This window comes from Tricharina praecox (genome assembly GCF_024521635.1).
Source record: "Tricharina praecox strain CBS 144465 chromosome Unknown BZA05scaffold_40, whole genome shotgun sequence".
In the NCBI taxonomy this organism is placed as follows: domain Eukaryota; kingdom Fungi; phylum Ascomycota; class Pezizomycetes; order Pezizales; family Pyronemataceae; genus Tricharina; species Tricharina praecox.
In genome coordinates, this window is record NW_026250442.1 from 24,244 (window position 1) to 44,317 (window position 20,074).

Sequence of the window (20,074 nt, forward strand, 5' to 3'; positions counted from 1 at the left end):
AACACGAAGAGGGAGCCCAAAAAGAAAGGGGAACACCTGGGCCAGAAACGAACCCCGGATGCCCCGCGGCCCGTCTGCCATCCGAGCTGGCTAATCACCCGTTGCAGTTCGACATCTTCTACATACGTCCGCTACCGTGGTAGATCGGAGAATCGGTACCAAGGTAAGGGAAGGTAACGAGCATCAGTCGGCGCTCGGTATATGCATGGTGTGAGATAGGGAACCATATGCACCCACCATCTCTGGTGGTGTGAGCGAGTGGACGAGTGATGATGACGATGACCCACTCGACTCCGCCAGCCCCGCCGACATCAACGATAATCCCCTCGAGGATGCGCCGCACACCGCCCCTCAGCTCTCGGCAGAAGGGATCTGTTGTACATGGAGTACTGGCTGTGATTACGGGCGTCGTTGATGGCAGGAGTGCTCAGTGGACGAGAGGTCCAGCTCGAAGTTCCGAGTGCACATTGCGATAATCTAATCTAATCTGATGTGCTATAACCGCTTATCCATCTGATCGCATCTGCAGCAAACAAAGAACCGCACCCGATTCTGGGACGGAAACATTCGACGCGACACTCCACAGCTCATCACACACTGCCCCCACACATCTCATACATCTCTGAACTGTACTCTAATTTGCCGAAAGCACGTACATACTTTAGATCTAGATGGCGGGGACAACACCTAGATCGCACTTATGTGAGGGGTGAGGGGGGCCGGGGCGGGATAGTTACCGCCCGCACTGGGCCGTCAGCATCTAGCAAGCTCTCGGGTCTCGCGTCTCGTTTCAACCACGACAGGTGCGAGGCGGATTGTTGATGATTACACACTACATGCACCGCGGTCCGCGGAGGAGTCGAATCAACGGCGACCTTGTCAAACGAAGGGTTCCGATGCGGTCCACGCACAACCATTTCATCGCATCGCCCAAGCCACCACACCAAGCGTGCGTGGAGAAGACCAAGCCTACCTGCCACGAAACGTTGCGGACAAACAGAAAAATCAAATCGACGGCCGCAGTGAAGGGCAGTGAAGGGAAGTGCGTGGAGAAGAGTACGGGTGCCACTTGGAAGGGATAGTTATCGATCTGGAGGCGTCCGTTTGTTGGTTTATCGGTGGCGGAACGTACAGTACGGGTGAGTACCGGTACTCTAGGTGGTACTTGGGTTACAAAGTCCCGTTGGCGTCGGAGTGTACTACGGTAGAGTATGTACTCGTGCTCGCCGTGATGTCGACAGAGTTGCTGCTTGCTGCTGCTGCTGCTGCTATTACTCCATGCATTTCGTGATTTCGCGATTTCGTGATAGCCATCGGAGCCAAAGAACATTCTGCATGATTGTAGTAGTCTCACCTCCGACCCACTTCCCCATCCACGCCCCCCGCGCCGCCTATCTGCCGTCGTCTCCCGCTTCTGCCGCCACGGCCGCCTATCACCTCAGAGCTGTGGGTCGATGCTCTGGGAAGCAGTTATCTGTGTGATCTGAGGAATGCAATCCAGGCGGCAACCTGCAAGTCGTCTTCGTGCCTCCGCTCCGCTGCTCCATGTATGTCGAGTACTCTACACCGCAATAACCATGCTGCCACTGCTCGAGTTTAGCTCGAACCGAGTAACAGTTACCAGCCTCTGCTCACTAGTCTCCAAGCACTCTGGGAGCCTTCTCGGCGGGTTGCCCCTACTTCATCCCCTGCTGCCAATTCCTCGGAGCTTGACATCCCTCCCTGGCCTGCCTGCCAGCATCCCCCTACCCGCCCTCCTCGTCCTTGTTCTCGACCTCTTCCGCCTCCCACTCCAAGCCGGTGCTATCGGTACTCTACATTCCCACTCCGAAAGAGAGACAGAGGCGAGACTCGGAAGACAGAGACTGAAAGAGACTGAGACACAGACAGAGACAGAGCAAGAAGAAGAGAGAAGTCTCCCCACCGCGCTCGTCCTCACCTTCGAATCCTCCCACCGGCCTAAACCACCCCCCACTCCTCTTTGCCACTCGAAGTCGCCATTGCCATCTATCTCCATAATTACATACTCTACATACCTCCTACTCTGCGCGCTTCGCTCACCAGCCAACCAGCCTCTCTGGCGAATTTGCCTGTCCCGGTTGAAGTCGAGGTAGAGTACCGACTCTCACATACTGCCGTATACATCGGTCCCCTACGCGCACAAACACAGCGGTCGTCTTACATAGTGCTCACATAGCCCCCCCTTGCCTTTCTTTTGGGCATATTGAACATTTTGAAGGGTGGGTTGCTGCTGCTCGCGCATTTTTTTACATATTACAATGTTGCCTTCTGGGATTGCCACCACCTCTCACATTGTGTCACACGCTTCTTCCTCTAACAGCAACAATAACTCCTCTTCCGCCACTACAACTTCGTCAGCAAACTCGGGCTCGCGAACCGGCCGACTACGCGGACTCTCGTACCTACGCTCCTACGCTCACGGCCACTCTCACTCCCACAACAACAACAACAACAACAACCACAACACTGGCAACCACAACACTGGCAACCACAACAACGGCAACGGCCAACCTGCAAACGCTACCATCGTAACCACCACTACCACTACCACTACCATCACTTCCTCCTCCTCCGCCTCCCCCTCCTTCGCAAACTCCTGGAATCCATCCTCCCCCCCGGCTTCTTCTCGTCCTCCGCGCCAACGCCGCGCCACTTCGCCTCTGAACAACACCGCCTTGAATTCATGGATACCGACCGTTAGTGGTGTGAGCGGTCTATCACGTGTCGTGTCGCTACCGGCTGCTGAACTTTCTACGCCAACCGTGCATGCTACAAACGTCCCACCCCCTCCAAACGACGGCTCCGACCCCAGCTCCGCCGTCCGTTCGATCGACCAGACCATATCTTCCCACGGCCCCTCCTTTTCGTCGCAACAGCAGTCATCCGCCATGGTCACTGCCAACAGCAATGGTGCCCGCGCGGGGCTTCATCCCGACAACCAGCCTCTGCCGTCGATACGCTTCACGCCCTACATAGACCTCCGCTCGAACCGCGAGTCCCTGCACTTTGCTCCGATCGAACGCTGCCTGCGACAGAAGGACGAACACATTCGAGTCGGCCGTGCCAGCGAACGCGACGCCAACAACCCTCACGCTCCCGTCGGCTTCAGTTCGAAGGTGGTGTCGAGGCGGCACTGCGAGTTCTGGTGCGACAACGGTCAGTGGTTCGTTAAGGATGTTAAGAGCTCCAGCGGCACGTTCCTGAACCACATTCGACTGTCGGCACCTGGCATGGAGAGCAAGGCCTATCCCCTCAACGACGGCGACATACTGCAGTTGGGAATAGATTTCAAGGGCGGTGAGGAGCAGATCTTCAGATGCGTCAAGATACGGGTCGAGTTGAACCGGGCATGGCAGAAGGCTCTGAATAACTTCAAGTATGCAAACCCAACTCACCCCCACTTCTGCGGAATGGCAAACTTACTCGGCTCCAGCATGTCCGCGCACCGCCGGTTACGAAATCTTGCAACGGCCGGGAAGGACCCAGATACCAGCTCATTGAACACTTCGGAATGCGCGATATGTCTCCTCCCTGTGGCAGTAAGTTGCTCATGTGCTACCGGAAATGAGGCGCTCAATATCGGTCTTGTGATGTGTGCTAATCCCACATCCTAGCCCTGTCAATCTTTGTTCGTTGCGCCCTGTTCCCATGTTTGGCACTACAAGTGTATCCGACCTCTGGTTGAGAAGGAATACCCGACCTTCCTCTGCCCGAACTGTCGCGCCATCGCGGATCTCGAGCGCGAGATCGAAGAGGACGAGTTCAGAGAGGAGCTCTGGGAGGCGCCGCCGCCCGAAATCCTGGAACCATACGCCAAAAACCAGTCGCATTCCGAGTCGCCGACTGGCGCAGTGGGCACCGCCGAAGCCACCACGGCCACCGCTGCAATCACCTCGAGCGACGCTGTGATTTCCGGTCCCTCCGGCAATGGCACCGCCACCAACGCACCCCCGGCGGCGCCCCCGCAGACCATCGCCGTCGCAGTCCCGAGCCCTTCACAGTCACCCCCGGCCGAGACGGCGCCTCCATTCGGCCCCCAAACTCCGCCACTACAAATCAACTGCCCATGGCGCAACCGGCGTAGCGTCGACGAGGGAGGCTCAAGCGATAGCAGCGGCGGCGAGACGGGCCACGAGGGCCCATTGACGCCCATGAACGACGTCGGCCCCTTCGTTCTCGACGGGAGTCAGCCGCGCGGAGACAGGGGACGTAGGGAAACTCTGTTCCTGCCACTGGGAATGGGCGCCCTTTAGTTCAGTAGTCGGATACATTTACGGGAGGCTACTGCCTCTTTCAGAGTTCTTTTTCATTTGATACGGTTTTTTTTCTTTTCTTATTCTCTGCTTTGACTTTGACGATGCCATTGCTTGCTTGTGGTACATAATTCGATCCCATTACGCCGCCTCTCACTTTCTTTCCTTTTTCGTTTTCCTGTTTCTTTCGTTCTCCTCCACTTCTTCTTCTTCTTCTTCTTCTTTTTCTGTGTTGAATTGCGTGCTTAGCTAGCAAAGCATAGCGTGCGGTTTGTTGTTGCTGTTGCTGTTGGTGTCGGCGGTTTGGTGATGCTTGGTGTTGCTCGATGGGATGGGATGGGAGGTTGAACGAACTAGTACACAATGTGGGCAATGACGAGTGCTTTGTGGATGGGCGATTTCCTTTTTCACTTGCGAGAATGATGCTGGTGAAATGGATGAATGCGAGGAGTAGATGGATAGGGAATTGGGAATTGATACTCGAGAGAGTGAGAGTTATATACTAGTACACTGGGCCCATGGCGGCTCGTGAGTGTGAACTCGGCAGACACCAAAAGAGACGAGAGTGCTATCAAACGAGAGCAGCGTACCCACCTACATGCGTCTGTCAGGACTCGAGCAACGGGCGGCCAACCACACACGATCACTCGCCCTTGGAACCCGTTGTTGCCGAATTTGGAATACCTAGATCTCCGTGCCGCGAATCTCTGCGGACGAGGAGGAGGAGATTCCAAGGCTGCGTACGAAGAGTTGTGCGTACTCTACGCTGATGCTGCTGCCTGCTGCCTGAAGCCTGAAGCCGTACATACATAAGGCTCCAAGCCAACGTCATCCCTATCTATCCCTATCCCGAGCTATCCCTGTTAGGTGCGGCGGCAATCCCCGTCCGCCGCGCTGTCGCGGCCGAGCCCCACCAGGCCACCATACCATAGCTCCTGGATACATCATACCGTACACCCATCAACATCAACTCTCAACCCCCTCACTACCCCCCTCCCCCCCATCACTACCCCCCTCACCGCCCGCCCGCTCGCCCGCCCCGCCCCCTCCCACCCGCCCCGCCCCCTCCCACCTACCACCACGATGAACCCCTCCCTCCCGGACATGCCGATCCAAGTACCGATCGACGACCCGAATGCGGACACGGAATGGAACGACATCCTGCGGAAGCACAAGATCATCCCGGAGCGGGCGCCGTCGCCAACGCCGCTGATCGAGGAGGCGTTCCACGAGGCGCGGCGCCTCGCGCACGAGAACCGCCTGGAGGGCCTCGATCTCGACGAGCTCGACGAGCTCGAGGATATTGAGGACGAACAGTTTTTGGAGGGGTACAGGTACGTCTCTCTGTCTCTGTGCCCAAGCCGCGGGGGATGGGGGAGGGGCGGGGGCGAGGGGTTAGGGGGTGAGAAGGCTGATGGTGGTGGGGTAGGCAGAAGCGAATGCAAGAGATCTCCGCGCTCGCCGCGGCCGCGCTGCACGGAAAGGTCTACCCTATCACGAAGCCGGAGTACGCGCGGTCTGTGACGGAAGCGTCGGTTTCGTATCCGGTGCTGCTGCACCTGTCGTCGTCGACGCATGGGAACACCGCGTCGCGCCTGCTGTCGGAGCTGTTCCGGCAGGCGGCCCAGAAGTACCCCGAAATCAAGTTCTGCGAGATCCCAGGGAACATGTGCATCGAGGGTTATCCCGACAAGAACTGTCCGACGATTCTGGTCTACAAAGGGGGCGAGCTGACTAAGAACTTGATTGGCCTGGGCGAGATGCGCGGGACTGATACGAAGCTGCATGATTTTGAGAGGTGGCTCGTCGAGCAGGGTGTGCTGATGCAGGGCGATATGAGGCTCAGGAGGAGGCAGGAGGAGGAGGACGACAGGGAGAAGAGCGCCGCCGTGGGGATTAAGAGTGCCAGTAATAAGGCCCGCGTTGATGATGATGAGGATAGTGATTGGGAGTAGATGTGGCGCGGGCGGGGGCGGGGACTTTGTACATACCATACGATACCTACCAGGAAGGTCTGATTTCGGTGAGGCCTCATGATGTATCATACCTGCATTCCCCTCGACATGGCATACAAAACGAAAGCAAGCAAGCAAGAGCTCCTCCAACAGTGCAAATGTCCCACCGTCCCACCGTCCCACCGTCCCACCGTCCCCCACTCCCACTTCCCCGTTTTATGGACGAATACCTACCTATCATCTATCTGGCGTATACCTAAGTGTAGCAGCAGCATCCCCCCAGCGTTCCAACCAGGGATGCGGTCCCGGACGAGGACCGCACGGCTTGAAGGGTGGGCGGTTACTGATCCGTGACAACTTTCCGCGAAGGACACTCCGTGATGTAGGTGGCGAGAAGTAAGGCGTGTGATCGTGTGTGATGCAGTGTGAAGCGCCGTCGAGACGACCACCACCATCACCACCACCACCGGTAAACCCGTTTCATCATTTACTCGCATGCACCCTATCCGAATATGCTATCCGGGTATCCTATATGTGTGAGAGGTCAGGCTCGTTTTTTATTTTTATTTTGAGTAGCGAGGAGACGTTCCGAGTGCAGACGTGTGATTCCGTTCAACCCGTTCGGACCATCACCACTTCCACTCCACCTCCACTCCACTCCACCTCCACTCCACTCCACCTCCACTCAACTCAACTCAACTCAACTCAACTTCACCGTGAAATCCAGCCAGCAGGTAATCCACGCAAATGGACAGCAGAAACCAACGCAGTGAAGTGTCCGAATTGTTTGGTTGGTTGAAACTTGATGGCGAGGTTACAAGGTAAGGCATTATAATGTAGTAATCGTCCATTTCCATTTCCATTTCCATCCCCAATGCAACTGCCACTGCCACCGTCTATAACTCCCAATCCAATCCAATCCAATACATCGCCCCATATCCCATCAATCATCTTCATCCCGCCGTCCCCCTCGCCCCCTCGCCCCCTCCCCCTCCTCCAACTCCATTACCCCACCCATCTATCCCCATTGCAAAATTCACAAACCCCCCCAAAAGACAAAAACAGTACACAACAAAAGTTCTGAATCAAAAGCAAACGCCCCCATAACATCGTATCATATCTTACACATACACAACACACGTACCCGCACCCGCACCAGCAATGCCCTACATAACACAAAACACTTTTTATCTAAAAAAGGAAATAAGGAAAGAAAAAAGGGTAGTTGGGAGAAGAAAATACCACACCGCCGTTTATGGGGCCGCGGAGTACTGTTCTAGCCACCACAAAAAAACAGCCTGGTCGAATAGTATCAATCATCGAAACTATACCCGAACGTGGTCCGTCCCATTCCGCCTAGTGTCAAATCCGGACTTTTCCCTCCCTGCGCCTCATTTACAGGCGCCGGGGAGGCGGTGCGACTGATGGGCGCGGACTTCGACGCGCCGCCAAACGCAGGCGAAGCCGTGCGGCTGATGGGCGCGGACGCGGGGAAGTACCCGAAATTGGGCTCGCCGGGACTGTGTGGTGGCGAGGAGCCGCCCTGGCTGTTGGGGCGGCTGTTGCCCAGCGGCGGGCCCGACGTGTGGAATGTGTAGCCGAAGGTGCCGCGCGGAGGACCCGAACGCCGACCGTTGCCGAAGGTGAGCTTCGTGGGCGAGGGGAGGGGCGCGCTGTGGTCGTGGGTTAGTACGTGGGGGTGGAGAAGGGGAGAAGGCCGGGGGACTTACTCTTCGGAGATGGTGGCCATGCTGCCGCGGGCTGGTGGAGGTGTGGGCGGCATTGGGGGCGGGGTTGGGGCCTGCGGCGGTGGGGTGGGTGCCGGTGGCGGCGGAGTCACGGCGCTGCTTCGGTCTGCGGGAGTGATCTTGCGTTCGAGGTTTAGGCTGCCGACCGGAGATGCTGTTCGTCGTTCGGCGAGGGTTTCGATCCTGAGGACTGGTATGGCGGAGGGTGCAACGACTGCTGCTTTCGTTCCCACGACGGGTGTGGTCTTGAGCTCAACGGGTGTAGTCTTGCGCTCGACGGGTGTGGTTTTGCGCTCGACGGGTGTCGACTTGTGTTCCAAAGATGCGTCGAGCATTGACATTTGAGCCGTCACCGTTGCGGAAGCGGGTCGCTTTTCGACGCTGTTGCCATTCGTTTTTGGCGACGCCGCATTGCCGTTCGTCTTCGTAGGAGGAGGAGGAGGAGGAGGAGGAGGCGGAGGAGGCGGAGGAGGAGGAGGAGGAGGAGGAGGAGGAGGAGGAGTAGCAGCAGTTTTCCGACTCGGAGCCGCCGCTACGGGAATCTGCGTTGGAGGGGTGATCGCATCGGCCCGTCGGTCGACTGCAGCGGGACCGACACTCGCGACCGGCGACGAATTGAGTTGCGATGGGCTCGCCGGGGACAACGGCCGTGCAACAGGCGTAGGCGAGAGCGATCGGACAGGAGCAGACCCACTTTCGTTGGAGCCTCTTGCGGCCGTGGTCGTGGTCGTGGTCGTGGTTGTGATCGCGGTCGCGGTCGCGGTTGTGGTCGCAGCTGCCGCACTGGGCACAAACGAAGTCGCAATCGCAGGCGCGGAGGTCTGAGCGTCGCCGGTAGAAACATTCAGCCGCCGCTGCTGCTGCTGCTGCGGTTGGGTCTGGATCGCCGCCGGCTTTGGCGAGGGCGTCCTCGACGCTTTGATCTGCGCCATGTTTGGCAGCGCCGCCGTTCCGTTCGGTTTCGTTTCGACTGGTGGCTGGGCTGTTCTTCTGACCGCCCTCTCGTCCGCGTCCGACGAGTTCGCTTCCGACACCGTGCTCTTTGTCCTCTTCTTCCCCCCGCCGGCACCGTCCTTTCCTTTGCTCATACAGCTCCCCATCGTGGTCGTTGTCGTTGTCGTCGGTAGGTGATGATTTGTTGTTGTTATCGTTGTTGTTATCGTTCTTCTTTTTCTTTCTTCCTTTCTTTCTTTCTTTTCCTCCTCGTTCGTCTGGGGTGGGTGGACCCGTCTTGTTATACCAACCCCGGCTCCAAGACCAATATCACAGGCGCAGTCAGACCGAGAGCGCGAGCCTGAGGATCCAATCCAGCAAACGGGTGGGACGTGTCGTAGCCACGACTCGCTGTTCCCGGAAAACGCGGCTTACCTATTCTCCCTTCCAGCCAGATGGGGGACGAATGGGGTTCACGAATTGCAGTCGGCCAAGGTTACTCGAGCGGTAGATTTCTTCCTTTCGCGTTCGAAAGGGGGGGATGAGGGTGGACTTTAAATGTCACCAGTCCATGCCACCACCACCACTGCCATGGACGATTGTGTGTGGTGACGGTATGTATGCTTCCAAAAAATTCTTCTCTTCCGAAAGGCATGGCGGGTATGTAGAACACTGCAGAGCACTGTACGGTACATGGGCATAGGTAAAGTAACCATTCTGCCTCGACCCCAGCAGGCAAAGCAGATAACTAGACGGAAGTCGTCAAGCTATGATCCTGGCTCGAGCTGTACCTCCGTTCCTAGCACCTGCTGCTTGCCGCACACCAAGACCTGGAAGAGCAAAAGCAAAGAAAACGGATCAGAGCCGGTTGCGCCGCAGCCTCTCGGCTGAGTTGAGTCAGTTGAGTCCGTCGAGTTGTCAGTGGGTACATTGGGTAGGCAGTTACTGGTATGTACGATACCGGTATCACTGCTGGGCAGTCTGCTACTGGTATGTAGAGAATCTGCCAATCAGCCAGCGACGGGGCGGGGAATGGGGGTGGGTGGTGCGGTGTGTTTGGAGCGGTGGGAGGTGGTGGGATGGTGGGATGGTGGGACGGTGGGAACTGGCGCTGGCGACGGTGCGAACGCCAGGCAGAATTGGTGCTGGGTTCTGGGGAATGCACACTGCACAGCATGGAATGGTACAGAAGTCCGTCCATGCTTTGCTTGCGAACCAATCCGGATCACGCCTCTTTTTCTGCAGCAGCAGCAGCACGGATGCGAATGGGGAACCACCCACAGCCTTGAAGAAGCAGAAATCCAATCCCCTCCGCCTGTTTCCGTCCCATCATCCCACGTCTGTCGCCACGGAAGAAGGAAGGACGAAATGGTATTATCATCATTATCATCGCTATTATTATTGTTATTATTATTGTTATTATTATTTCCGGACACTCATTTCGCGCGCCTGGCTTGCCAGCTACAGACTAGTACACGATCGGTAACCACTCTACACCAGTGCTTAGAGCAGACTGGCTAACGACCTCCGTAAGCGGTGGGGGGAGGGGGGGTGGGCGGCGGAAAGCCGTTGCGAATCGCAATCTCGTTCCTTTTTCTCGCACGCACTCTCCACAAGGTGAATCTAGCACCGAAGCTTTCAGACTTCCAGTTCCTGGAGCCAAGAGGCCAAGAGGCCAAGAGACCGCGAATACCAACGGATTTACCGAGCTGGAACGCGCGAGCCGATTGGCTGGCTGGATGACTGGCTGGCCGTCGAGCGGAGGGAGATCCTCACGCTGCGACTCTGCGTCAAGAAATGCGCTCTTTCCTCCCTTCCCTTCCCTTCCTTTACATACCGCACTTTCCTTCCTTCCTAGCACGGCCACCGGCCGGCAGTCCGGGGATGGGCAGTCATGGTCATGGTCATGGTCAGCGCAAACAGAATTGTACCGAATCGAGGACATATCATACAACCCTACACATCACGTATCTCCCTACCGTATCCACGGAGCAGCACGGACACGGCTCCTCCCGTTCGTTTGGTTGCGTTTCGTTTCGTCAAACAACGCTTGGAAAGTTGCGGCCTGTCTTCCAAGTTCCAAGTTCCCCCCGCTCCCCACTCCCCTATCCCCCTCCCCCATCCATCCAACCATCCACCCATCCACCCATCCACCCATCGTCTTCGCTTCGGAGACGAGGCCGCTATGTACATAGAGTACACACTCTAAACATCCCCCTCCTTCCCGCATCTCGATGTGTCAATCTTTCAATCTTTCAATCTCAATGATTAATCTCACGCTCCAATTCAATTTGCCAGCGCACTTCACCTGTACCTCCACCTGAACCTTCAACTCCTCACTTTTCCCTCCTCACACCTCGCACCCGCAGGCGCAGCGAAAGAAAAGAGAGAAAAAAACCGAGCATCTGTCTACCCCTCCCGCCCACCCCCATCCCCCTCCCCCGGTTAAAATTGCTTCCCCCCATCCTCCATCCCAGACATGCGCAGGAAACATGGAAAAGAAAAGAGAGAGAAAAAGATAAAGGAAAGGAAAGGAAAGGGATCGGCAATTGTAATATCCAGGCGCGCATCACTCTCAGCGCCCAGTGGCCGCTGTCATCATCGGGAAGGAGGATGGGGGAAAACGATGGGGAGGATCGAGGGGGGATCGAGAGTAAACCGTTTACTCCCTCAGTCTCAAGGCTGGAACGATGGATGGATGGATGAAAAGCCTTCCTGGCTCCAACGACTTTTGTTTTTGTTTGATGATCGTTGCATTCGACCTTCGGTAGATCATGGCTGGCTCGTGCTGCGATCCCGCCCCGTGATGACCGGGCGGCGAGTGATATCCCATGCCATCACACGCCCGTGGTTTTCCCACGCCTCAGCCTCCCCCACCCCTTTGCTACACAAGTACTAGTAAGTAAAAGAAACTTTCAACAAAACGGCCTTACGCCCGCCGCCACCGCCGCCGCCGCCATCGTCGTGCTCGCCATCGTCGTCGCTGTGGTCGTGCTCGCCTCTTTCTGCGACTAACCTCCATACTACCTCCATACTACTGCTAGTACTGCTAGTACGATACCGACTCTATATAACGCTCGCGATCCTGCCGACTGCTTCCTAGGCCGTGCGTTAGTTAGCCACCCCCAGCCTCCTGCAAGCGACAATTCGCACTCCCGCTCCGGAGTCGAGTTTCCGCCCCCTCTCGCAAGTTAGAGTACAAGTTGCAACCCGTTGCTTCAGCCCCAAGGTAAAAAATGAAACGTCAAAAGTGCAAGTTGAACTGAAGCGGAGCGCTGTGAGCTCGACTCTCGAGTACCTACCTACCCTGCCTAGATGGAGAATCGCCAACTGCTACTCAACTACAGCTAGAGTACCCAACTTCCAAGTCCTCAACCCAGGCGTGTATCTAGGGTATCCAGTTGGCCCCTCGTGCCTTCTCCTCTCCCATCCTCTTCTCTCCTCTCCTCTCCTCTCCTCTACCCTAGGTACCTAGGAAGGGGGATCATGCGGTCATATGCACTCACTCGCCCGCACTCACTCGCCTCTTCGGTACATTTCCAGGCAGAGATGCGGTCATCGTACTTGCGCAAGCAAGCAAGCCCGTGGTTACCCACAGACCTCCTTTGTATCGAGTCCACCGGTTACCTACATACCTGCCTACCTGCAGCGTCGGTACTCATTTGCCGACAGCTATGTACCTAACTGTAGGTAGTACATACGGTACATACATACCACTAAAGACCACCTGCTCCGTGAGATTCATATTTAGGTGGTTATGTATGTGGGCAGCCACCCAGTGCTCCGTATGTACCTGTGTATCTCGCGTCATTCTATTCCCCGTATCTAACCTATGCTAGGTACCTATCCTATGTACAAGTAGATACAACCCACAGAGCTCCGAAGGCCGAAGGGCCGTGAGCACTGCTCTAGCATAGGTGCGGAGCACCAAAGCTCCGGCGCACTATTTACACTACCCTACACTACGAGATGTTCCTCGACCTTCTGGAACCTTTCCATAGCCCTCACGCGTCCGAGCACCGCCATAGTCTCCGCGACCGACGGACCTGGCTCTCCGCCGGTGAGCGCCAGGCGGACAGCGCGCATTGTAGCAGTCCAGCGGGAGCGGTCCTCATCAGGCTTGAACTCGACGATTTCGTGGAGGTGCTCGGTGGTCCACTGGTCATCTGGGACGGCGGCGAGGCGCGCGAGGAACTCCGACATCAGCGCACTGTACGTGAGCGCGTTGTCCGTGAGGTATTTCGACACTTGTCGGACGAGCTTGGCGTTGAAGGTAAGGGGGGTCACGAAGAAGTAGGAGGAGCTCGTGACGAATGGGCTCGGGAGAAGGTAGTTCTGGAGGTTCGCGTGGAAGACTCGTGAGATGTAGTCGCGCGTTATGGCCGCGCCGCTTTCGAGCCTGCGATGGGGGGGTTAGACCGGTGGCTGGATGACGGGGGGAAGGACGCTTCTCACTTGTCTCCGTAGGTTTCGGATACCTGCTTCACTACCACCTCGAATATCTCCTCCGCTGCTGCGCCGCCAGCCCCGACTGTCTCCCTAACATGATGTTTCTGCAGAAAATCCAATTTCTCAAAGTTGACCACCGTATTCCCCGGCGTCAGTCTCTCGGTATTGAACCTTTCGACCATATCCTTCAAACTCATGACATCGCTCGTCTGCTCGTGGCTCCACCCCAACAGCGCGACGAAATTATTCAGCGCCGAAGCAAGATACCCCTTCTCGCGGTACTCGGACACAAACACGTCGCCATTGCGCTTACTGAGTTTTCCGCGCTGAGCATTCTGGAGCAGGCCGACATGAACGAACTCTGGCGGGGTCCACCCAAAGCAGTTGTAGAGGTGCACGTGCTTCGGCGTCGACGGCATCCACTCAGTCGCGCGACACACGTGCGTGATCTGCATGTGGTGATCGTCGACGACATTGGCGAGGTGGTAAGTCGGCAGCCCATCGGACTTGAGCAGGATCGGGTCTTCGAACGATCCCAGCGAGTGTGCCCGCGCATTCTCGGTAAATGTGATGTGGCCGTACACGACGTCGTGGAAGCCCGGGTATTGATCCGGCGCCTTGAGGCGGACGACGTGGGATTCTCCCGCTGCGGCGCGGGAGGCGGACTCGGAGGCGGCAATCGAATGGCACGTTCGGTCGTAGTCGGTGGGAAGGTTTGCCCGTTTCCGGGCTACCGCGAGGGCTTGTAGACGCTCGGGTTTGCAGAAACACCGGTAGGCGTGCCCCGTGGTGATGAGTTGCCGTGCGTGTTCTTGGTGCAGTGCTGATCGCTCCGATTGGCGGTAGGGACCGTATGGACCGCCGACTTCGGGGCCTGGAGGACGTGAGCTTTCCGTATCCCCCCCCCCCCATGATTACTCCTCCACTGACTCCTCCTCCCCCGACTCCTCCTTCTCCCCCGACTCCTCCTTCTCCCCCGACTCCTCCAATGTCCGTGGCTAGAGACGTACCTTCATCCCATTGTAATCCCGCCCACCTCAGCGTCTCAAACAAGCTCTTTTCCGCGCCTTCAACGGTCCTTTTCTTTCACCATCGCAGTCAGCCCGTCTACCCAGCCCGTACTCCGCAACCTCCGCCTCCGCTACCTTATCCGTATCCTCAATCCTCAGCAGGAATTGGCCTCCGGTGCGCTTCGCAAGGAGGTAGTTGAACAACGCCGTTCGCAGCGAGCCCAGATGCAGATACCCCGTGGGCGACGGCGCAAACCGAGTCCTTGCCGGTTTCAGGGTGCTGAGCGCATCCGTGGATGAAAATCTCGCCCATGGAGCCGCCGATCGTAAGAGTCGTGGTGGTAACCGGAACATCGTTGTAATCATTCCTCGCTCCCCGAGAGTGAGTAGAGTCCCTACTCCATTGCTCCCGCCAGCTAGAACCCATCCTCCCGCACGCCAAGCAACGCAAAACCCCACCACACCACCCTCACCACCCCTGGCTGCGTCATCCCGCAAACGCGTAGATACCGTACCGTACAATCAACCACATCACCGCAATGCCGTTCAACCTCTCCGCCACCGTCAGCGTCCTCCGCTGCCTAAAAAACCCCGCACTGCTATACCCGCAATGCACGATCGCCACATTCGACCAGCTGCCGTACCCGCTGTCCTCCGCATTCCCCGGTAAACCCGATATCCGCGCCGTCGTGCTGGACAAGGACAACTGCTTCGCGACGCCGTACTCGCTGGAGGTGTATCCAGCCTACACAGTTCCGCCCCTCGCCGCTCACCCCTCACCCCACCATCTAACTCTGCGTCCCGGTAGTAGAAAACCTTTACTCGCCTCCGCGCCGAGTTCCCGGGCGACCGGCTCCTGATCGTGTCTAACTCGTCGGGCACATCCGACGACGCCTCGCACGCGGAGGCGGCACATCTCGAGAGCGCCTTAGGCGTGCGAGTCCTACGGCACAGTACGAAGAAGCCCGGATGCCACGGCGAGATCCTAGAGTTTTTCCGGACGTCGCCCGACGGCATCGGGATCACCCGCGCGGACCAGATTGCCGTCGTCGGTGATCGTCTGTGCACCGACGTGCTCATGGCGAATCTCATGGGCAGCTATGCTGTGTGGGTGAGGGATGGCGTTAGGCCCGCGAGGGAGAAATTCGTGAGTGGTTCCTGGGAGTGCCCGCGGCAAAGGAGGCAAGGCGCCGCTGATACGTGGTGGTGGTGCGCAGTACGGAAAGGTCGAGAGTCGGATTATGCAAATGCTCAAGCGGAGGGGGTGGGCGGCGCCGACGCCCTCGTCCAGTCCTTTGTGATCATGCGGCCAGCCAACCTGCCAACATTTATACCACCGATGTACCGTAGTTTAGATATCCCCACGAGTCACGAGTCACGACCAGTCACTCACTCACTCACTCACTCACTCACTCACTCACCATATAAGTTCAAAGATCTTCCATTCCATTCCGTACCTATCCCTCACACACTCCTTATGAAAATCAAAGCACAAAGCAAAGCAGAGCGCACGCACGCATCAAGGAACGGAATCAAGCTCGATATCACTATGGCAAGATGAAAAAAAAAGATGAAGGGTTCGAAATAGGTAACTCCTAACCGAAAAGAAAGAAACAAAAAAAAATGTTACCACTGCTTCTTCTTCTTCTCCTCGGCCTTCTTCAGCTCCTTATTCTTGTTCTGGTTCTTGTTCTGGTTCTTCTTCAGCTCTTCAGATCAATTTTTCTCAACGGCACGGCAAAACACCCCACACATGAATGAAAGGAAAGGAAAGAAAGGATATGAAGGTAAAAAAAGAGTAAAAAAGGTAAAAGGTAAAGGTAAAGGTAAAGGTAAAAAATCGAATCCCAGCCAGCCAGAAAAAAAAACATGAAAAAGAGAAGGAGAAAATGAAATGAAATGAAGAAAGAAGCAAAAAAAAAAGATATCCCCACGCCAGCTTCCAAGTACTACATCCACAGACAGACCCAAGAACGTAAAAAAAAGTCAGAAGAAACCAAACAAAAGAAAAGAAAAGAAAAGAAAAAGAAGCGTGTGAGAGTGTGAATCAAAAGAGCATATTCAAGATCAAGAGCGCATATGGCGGGGAAAAGGACCATAGAAAGGAAAAGGAACGAAAGGACTCTCTCTCGTAAGGATACACGGTAAAACTTCCCCCCACCCTTCACCGATCGACTGAGTTGGTCGGTCGATGGCCGGGTGATTCATGTAATGAAAGGGAAAGGAATCGGTAACACTCCCTCCTCTTCATCTTCGCCTCCGTTTCCCCCAAAGACAACAGCCCCCAGAAGCTCGACGGAAATATGGAATATATCCCCAATCAAAGCTTTTGGTAAATCCCAACGAAACTCTCACTCGCAGCTGACATGAAAAGAAGAAAAAAAAAGTAGGAAAAAGATGCGTATTACGGGCCGTCGATTTATGCCCAAACCTTGAGCTGTTGGGGGAGATGCGTGTAAGTAAAACCATATCTCGAATCGTGGAGAGGATTGATCGACTTACAAGAGAATCCCACGAGCCAGTACACAGACTGATGCCGTCATTAGAGACACCGAGACAGCTGACCCTATTGTCGTGACCGCTAAGGGTGCCGACACGCTCGCCACGGAGGACATCCCAGACCTAGAATCCTCCAATCAGCCCTGCAAACGCGGTGATATCATGTGCGAGGCGAAGGGCAAAGACACAGCGTGTTTCACAACCATGCCTCTCTACCCAACACCAACATCTGCACATCGGATCCAACTCACTTTGCACTCGAAGTCGTCGTATCCTGCGAACAGTAGCCGTCCGGACACCGAGAAGGCGACTGATGTGATACCGCACAGAATCTGGTCGGACTGTACGGAAGAAGAAAAAGCAAAACGTTAGCAAAACAAAAACCACCAAACACAGACATTCGACCCTAGTGCATTCCATACCGAGTAATTGTTGAGTTCCCTGTCAGCACGGATGTCGAACAGACGGCAAGTGGCATCGTCGGATCCGGTACCGAACGCGTTTCCGTCCGGGAAGAACTGAACTGCGTTGATGTCGGACTCGTGGCCAGCAAAAGTCTGCACAGCCTTGCCGGTGCGAACATCCCAAAGCTTGGCGAAGGCATCACAGGCACCCGACACGAAGATGTTCTGATTCGTCGGGTTAATGCTCAAACTCATCACGTCACCGAGATGGTCAGAAAACTCGGTAATCTTGGCGCCCGTGTCGATATCCCACAGCATACAGGTCATGTCACCGGACGACGTCAGGATGCGCCTATCATTAATAAAGCGGCAGCAGGACAGGTAGCCCGAGTGGCCCGAGAGTTCGCGGGCGACGCGAGTGGGTCCGTCACGGGTGGACAGGTTGTAGACGGAGCAGATGTTGTCGAGACCTCCACAAGCGACAAAGTTTCCGCTGGGGGCGTAGGCGCAGGTCATAACCCACGACGAGCGCAGCGGAATCGCGTGGACCTTGTTCGTGGTGTAGGCATCCCAGATGATGAGCTTGCCGTCCTGCGAGGCCGACACGAGATGGCGCCTGTCGGTCGACCAGTGCATGGCGTAGATCTTGGCGAGATGGCCCTTGAGGTTCTTTCGGACCTTCATGTTGGTGCGAGGAAGAGGCTCCAGCGTGTCTCTCGCGACCTGTCGCACTGTAGAACGAAAGCGGGTCACATCAGTATTCCGTTAAACCACTTGATAGAACGGATGACGAGTATCATCACGCCGCGTAACGTTGTGCGACCGCGGCGTTACGCGGCGTGAAGAAGGATCTAGCGCATGGGGATATGCTTACAGTCTGCATCTGCCAGTTCCTCCTTCTTAGACTTTATTCTGGCCTTGAGGTTCTCAGCCTCTCGCCGGGCAGCAGCAATGCGATCCTGGATGTCGGACATTATGGTTGTAGTTTTCGCTGTTGGGAGACTACGAGGGGGTGGAGGGGAGGAGAGGAGGAGTGAAGTGTTGAAAGGTGTCGAGTGTGCGATTGGACGAGGCAAGTTGCGTGTCGCGAGACTACTTGAGTGTGTTGTTGGGAAGTTTGAGTATGTGCTTAGACCAAGGAGGCGAGAGTGCGGTTAATGGGGGGTGGGTGGGTTGCCAGGCTGGGGGGATGGATGGATGGGTTAGGTGTCGGTCGAGAGCGAGTTGGAGCCGCTGTCAAACACACGACGAAAGCGGACGAATAACTTGCTGGACCGGGGGTGGATGGGCTGAAGTCGGAGAGGGGGGACGAGAGCGGTGATGGTGGCAGTGGTGACGGGAGATGGCCGGCGGAGGAGGAGGAGAGAGAGAGTGAGGGAACGGTGTGGTGTGGTTGGTGGTTTGGTTGGCTGGGGGGAAAGGGGGATTGGGTTGGTGGGCGATCGAGCATCACAGCGCGAGTACATGGTGGCAGCAGCAAGCCCCCGGTCCATTATTTACTGCCGACTCCACGCTCTAGCTGGCATTAACTAGCACAAGAAACCCAGCATTCAGCACAAGCAACCCGGCATTCAGAAATAATGGCCTGGCCGAGACACACCAACCCACAAAGGCTTTGGCGGCAAATAGGTACCATCCATCAGTACTTTGATAGTGGTTGTTCACCTGGTGCTGGCCTCTATGTTTGCAGACTACCCAGCGGCACGGATTTTGCAGGCTTCGCGGACTATCCTGAACGGGAAGAACAAACTCTCGACGAACAGATTCGGGTTTTTAGAGTAGCAACCTCATCTCGTTCTGCTCCATGCAAGAAGAAGAAGAGAAAGAAGCCACGCAAAAAAGAGCCACGGAAAGAGCCGGGAAGGGCGAGTGCGCGAGAAGAACGAGAACTGGTGGAAGGAAGGAATCGACCCTCGGATCTGAAGCTAGCAGTTGCTGACCGTCTTCGTCGCATCGATGGGATGTGCCGAACCGCCATGTAGTTACTCCACCTACCTAGCCGTCGGTTCCACTCCTGCACCGCACCTCCACACAGCTCGTACCGCGGTAACGAGAGCAACTCATCCTCAGCTTTTCACCGGAGCGAGAACGGCGGCTGCGATCCCGCAGTGAAAAGTCGGGAACCGATAACGGAACCGGCATCGCCACTTCGAAAAGAAAGGAAAAAAAGAAAAAAAGAGAAAGAAAAAAGAAACAAAGCCTCGCAACGAAATACTTGTTCACTAGAATACGGTATGGCTGCGTCGTGTTTCTTGCTTCCCCGGGATGGAACTCCGATGACCTCGTCTCCACGGGCTGGGAACAAAATGCCGCTTTCAGGGTCCCGCAAATGATGTCGATTTCGGATAATTCGCAGCGCGTCGCACCCGCGTCGCACCCCATATCCACTGGCCAGTAGCGGATACCGGTACATAGCACGTACGGATGTCTGGACAGTGGAGTAGGTGGGTAGTAGTGTGGCCCATGTGACGGCGTCCCAGCAACAACCGGTGTGTGGTGGAACAGGAACACTGAGGATGAACACTGGTTATATAGAATGTATAGTACTGGTAGCCCAGTAATCATCTGCCTTTTGCGGGTCTGTTGGCGGTACTATGATAGTAATATACACAAGTAAAGACTTGGATACCCTAGAAGTGGTTCAATGAGTCTAGGCATTCACAGCTGTGAACGTGCGAATGGCTCCAAAGTCTTCAAAGTCCAACGTGCAACTGTCAAGCCCATCACTCGTCCCGTCGGAGAAGTGCAACCGCCACCGGCCGAGCCACGATTCGATGTGCGGGGACGGGTGACATACGCCTC

General features: G+C 56.1%; 8 protein-coding genes across 8 annotated transcripts; 4 read left to right on the forward strand and 4 right to left on the reverse strand.

Moving 5' to 3' along the window:
- Nucleotides 1-508: 508 nt before the first annotated feature.
- BZA05DRAFT_412248 (uncharacterized protein) lies at nt 509-1,338 on the reverse strand. The gene has a single exon (XM_051485076.1). The coding sequence runs from the start codon at nt 1,328-1,330 to the stop codon at nt 833-835; it is 498 nt and encodes a 165-aa protein (XP_051335061.1). The 5' UTR covers nt 1,331-1,338; the 3' UTR covers nt 509-832.
- BZA05DRAFT_205312 (uncharacterized protein) lies at nt 1,157-2,196 on the forward strand. The gene has a single exon (XM_051479546.1). The coding sequence runs from the start codon at nt 1,491-1,493 to the stop codon at nt 2,112-2,114; it is 624 nt and encodes a 207-aa protein (XP_051335062.1). The 5' UTR covers nt 1,157-1,490; the 3' UTR covers nt 2,115-2,196.
- Nucleotides 2,149-4,533, forward strand: BZA05DRAFT_205328 (uncharacterized protein). Its single transcript, XM_051479547.1, has 3 exons — nt 2,149-3,397; nt 3,455-3,560; nt 3,636-4,533. The coding sequence occupies exons 1-3, from the start codon at nt 2,280-2,282 to the stop codon at nt 4,272-4,274; spliced, it is 1,863 nt and encodes a 620-aa protein (XP_051335063.1). The 5' UTR covers nt 2,149-2,279; the 3' UTR covers nt 4,275-4,533.
- Nucleotides 4,534-5,327: 794 nt separating this feature from the next.
- On the forward strand, nt 5,328-6,371 carry BZA05DRAFT_432055 (phosducin). Its single transcript, XM_051486211.1, has 2 exons — nt 5,328-5,608; nt 5,704-6,371. Exons 1-2 carry the CDS (start codon nt 5,358-5,360, stop codon nt 6,227-6,229), a joined length of 777 nt encoding a protein of 258 aa, XP_051335064.1. The 5' UTR covers nt 5,328-5,357; the 3' UTR covers nt 6,230-6,371.
- Nucleotides 6,372-7,222: 851 nt separating this feature from the next.
- On the reverse strand, nt 7,223-8,465 carry BZA05DRAFT_412260 (uncharacterized protein; the record flags this gene model as incomplete). The annotated part of the gene is made up of 2 exons (XM_051485077.1): nt 7,960-8,465; nt 7,223-7,902 (listed from the first exon to the last, which is right to left on the reverse strand). Coding segments are annotated over exons 1-2 (716 nt in total), but the record flags the coding sequence as incomplete, so codon positions are not given.
- A 4,896-nt stretch (nt 8,466-13,361) lies between these two features.
- BZA05DRAFT_344420 (uncharacterized protein) lies at nt 13,362-14,723 on the reverse strand (the record flags this gene model as incomplete). The annotated part of the gene is made up of 3 exons (XM_051481126.1): nt 13,362-14,233; nt 14,370-14,442; nt 14,505-14,723. The coding sequence occupies 3 exons, from the start codon at nt 14,721-14,723 to the stop codon at nt 13,362-13,364; spliced, it is 1,164 nt and encodes a 387-aa protein (XP_051335066.1).
- A 185-nt stretch (nt 14,724-14,908) lies between these two features.
- Nucleotides 14,909-15,670, forward strand: BZA05DRAFT_427593 (mitochondrial PGP phosphatase; the record flags this gene model as incomplete). The annotated part of the gene is made up of 3 exons (XM_051486065.1): nt 14,909-15,121; nt 15,181-15,516; nt 15,587-15,670. 3 exons carry the CDS (start codon nt 14,909-14,911, stop codon nt 15,668-15,670), a joined length of 633 nt encoding a protein of 210 aa, XP_051335067.1.
- Nucleotides 15,671-16,763: 1,093 nt separating this feature from the next.
- BZA05DRAFT_205382 (WD40-repeat-containing domain protein) lies at nt 16,764-18,419 on the reverse strand. The gene is made up of 5 exons (XM_051479549.1): nt 18,147-18,419; nt 17,291-18,003; nt 17,120-17,209; nt 16,872-16,991; nt 16,764-16,806 (listed from the first exon to the last, which is right to left on the reverse strand). The coding sequence occupies exons 1-5, from the start codon at nt 18,244-18,246 to the stop codon at nt 16,789-16,791; spliced, it is 1,041 nt and encodes a 346-aa protein (XP_051335068.1). The 5' UTR covers nt 18,247-18,419; the 3' UTR covers nt 16,764-16,788.
- Between the last annotated feature and the right edge of the window lie 1,655 nt (nt 18,420-20,074).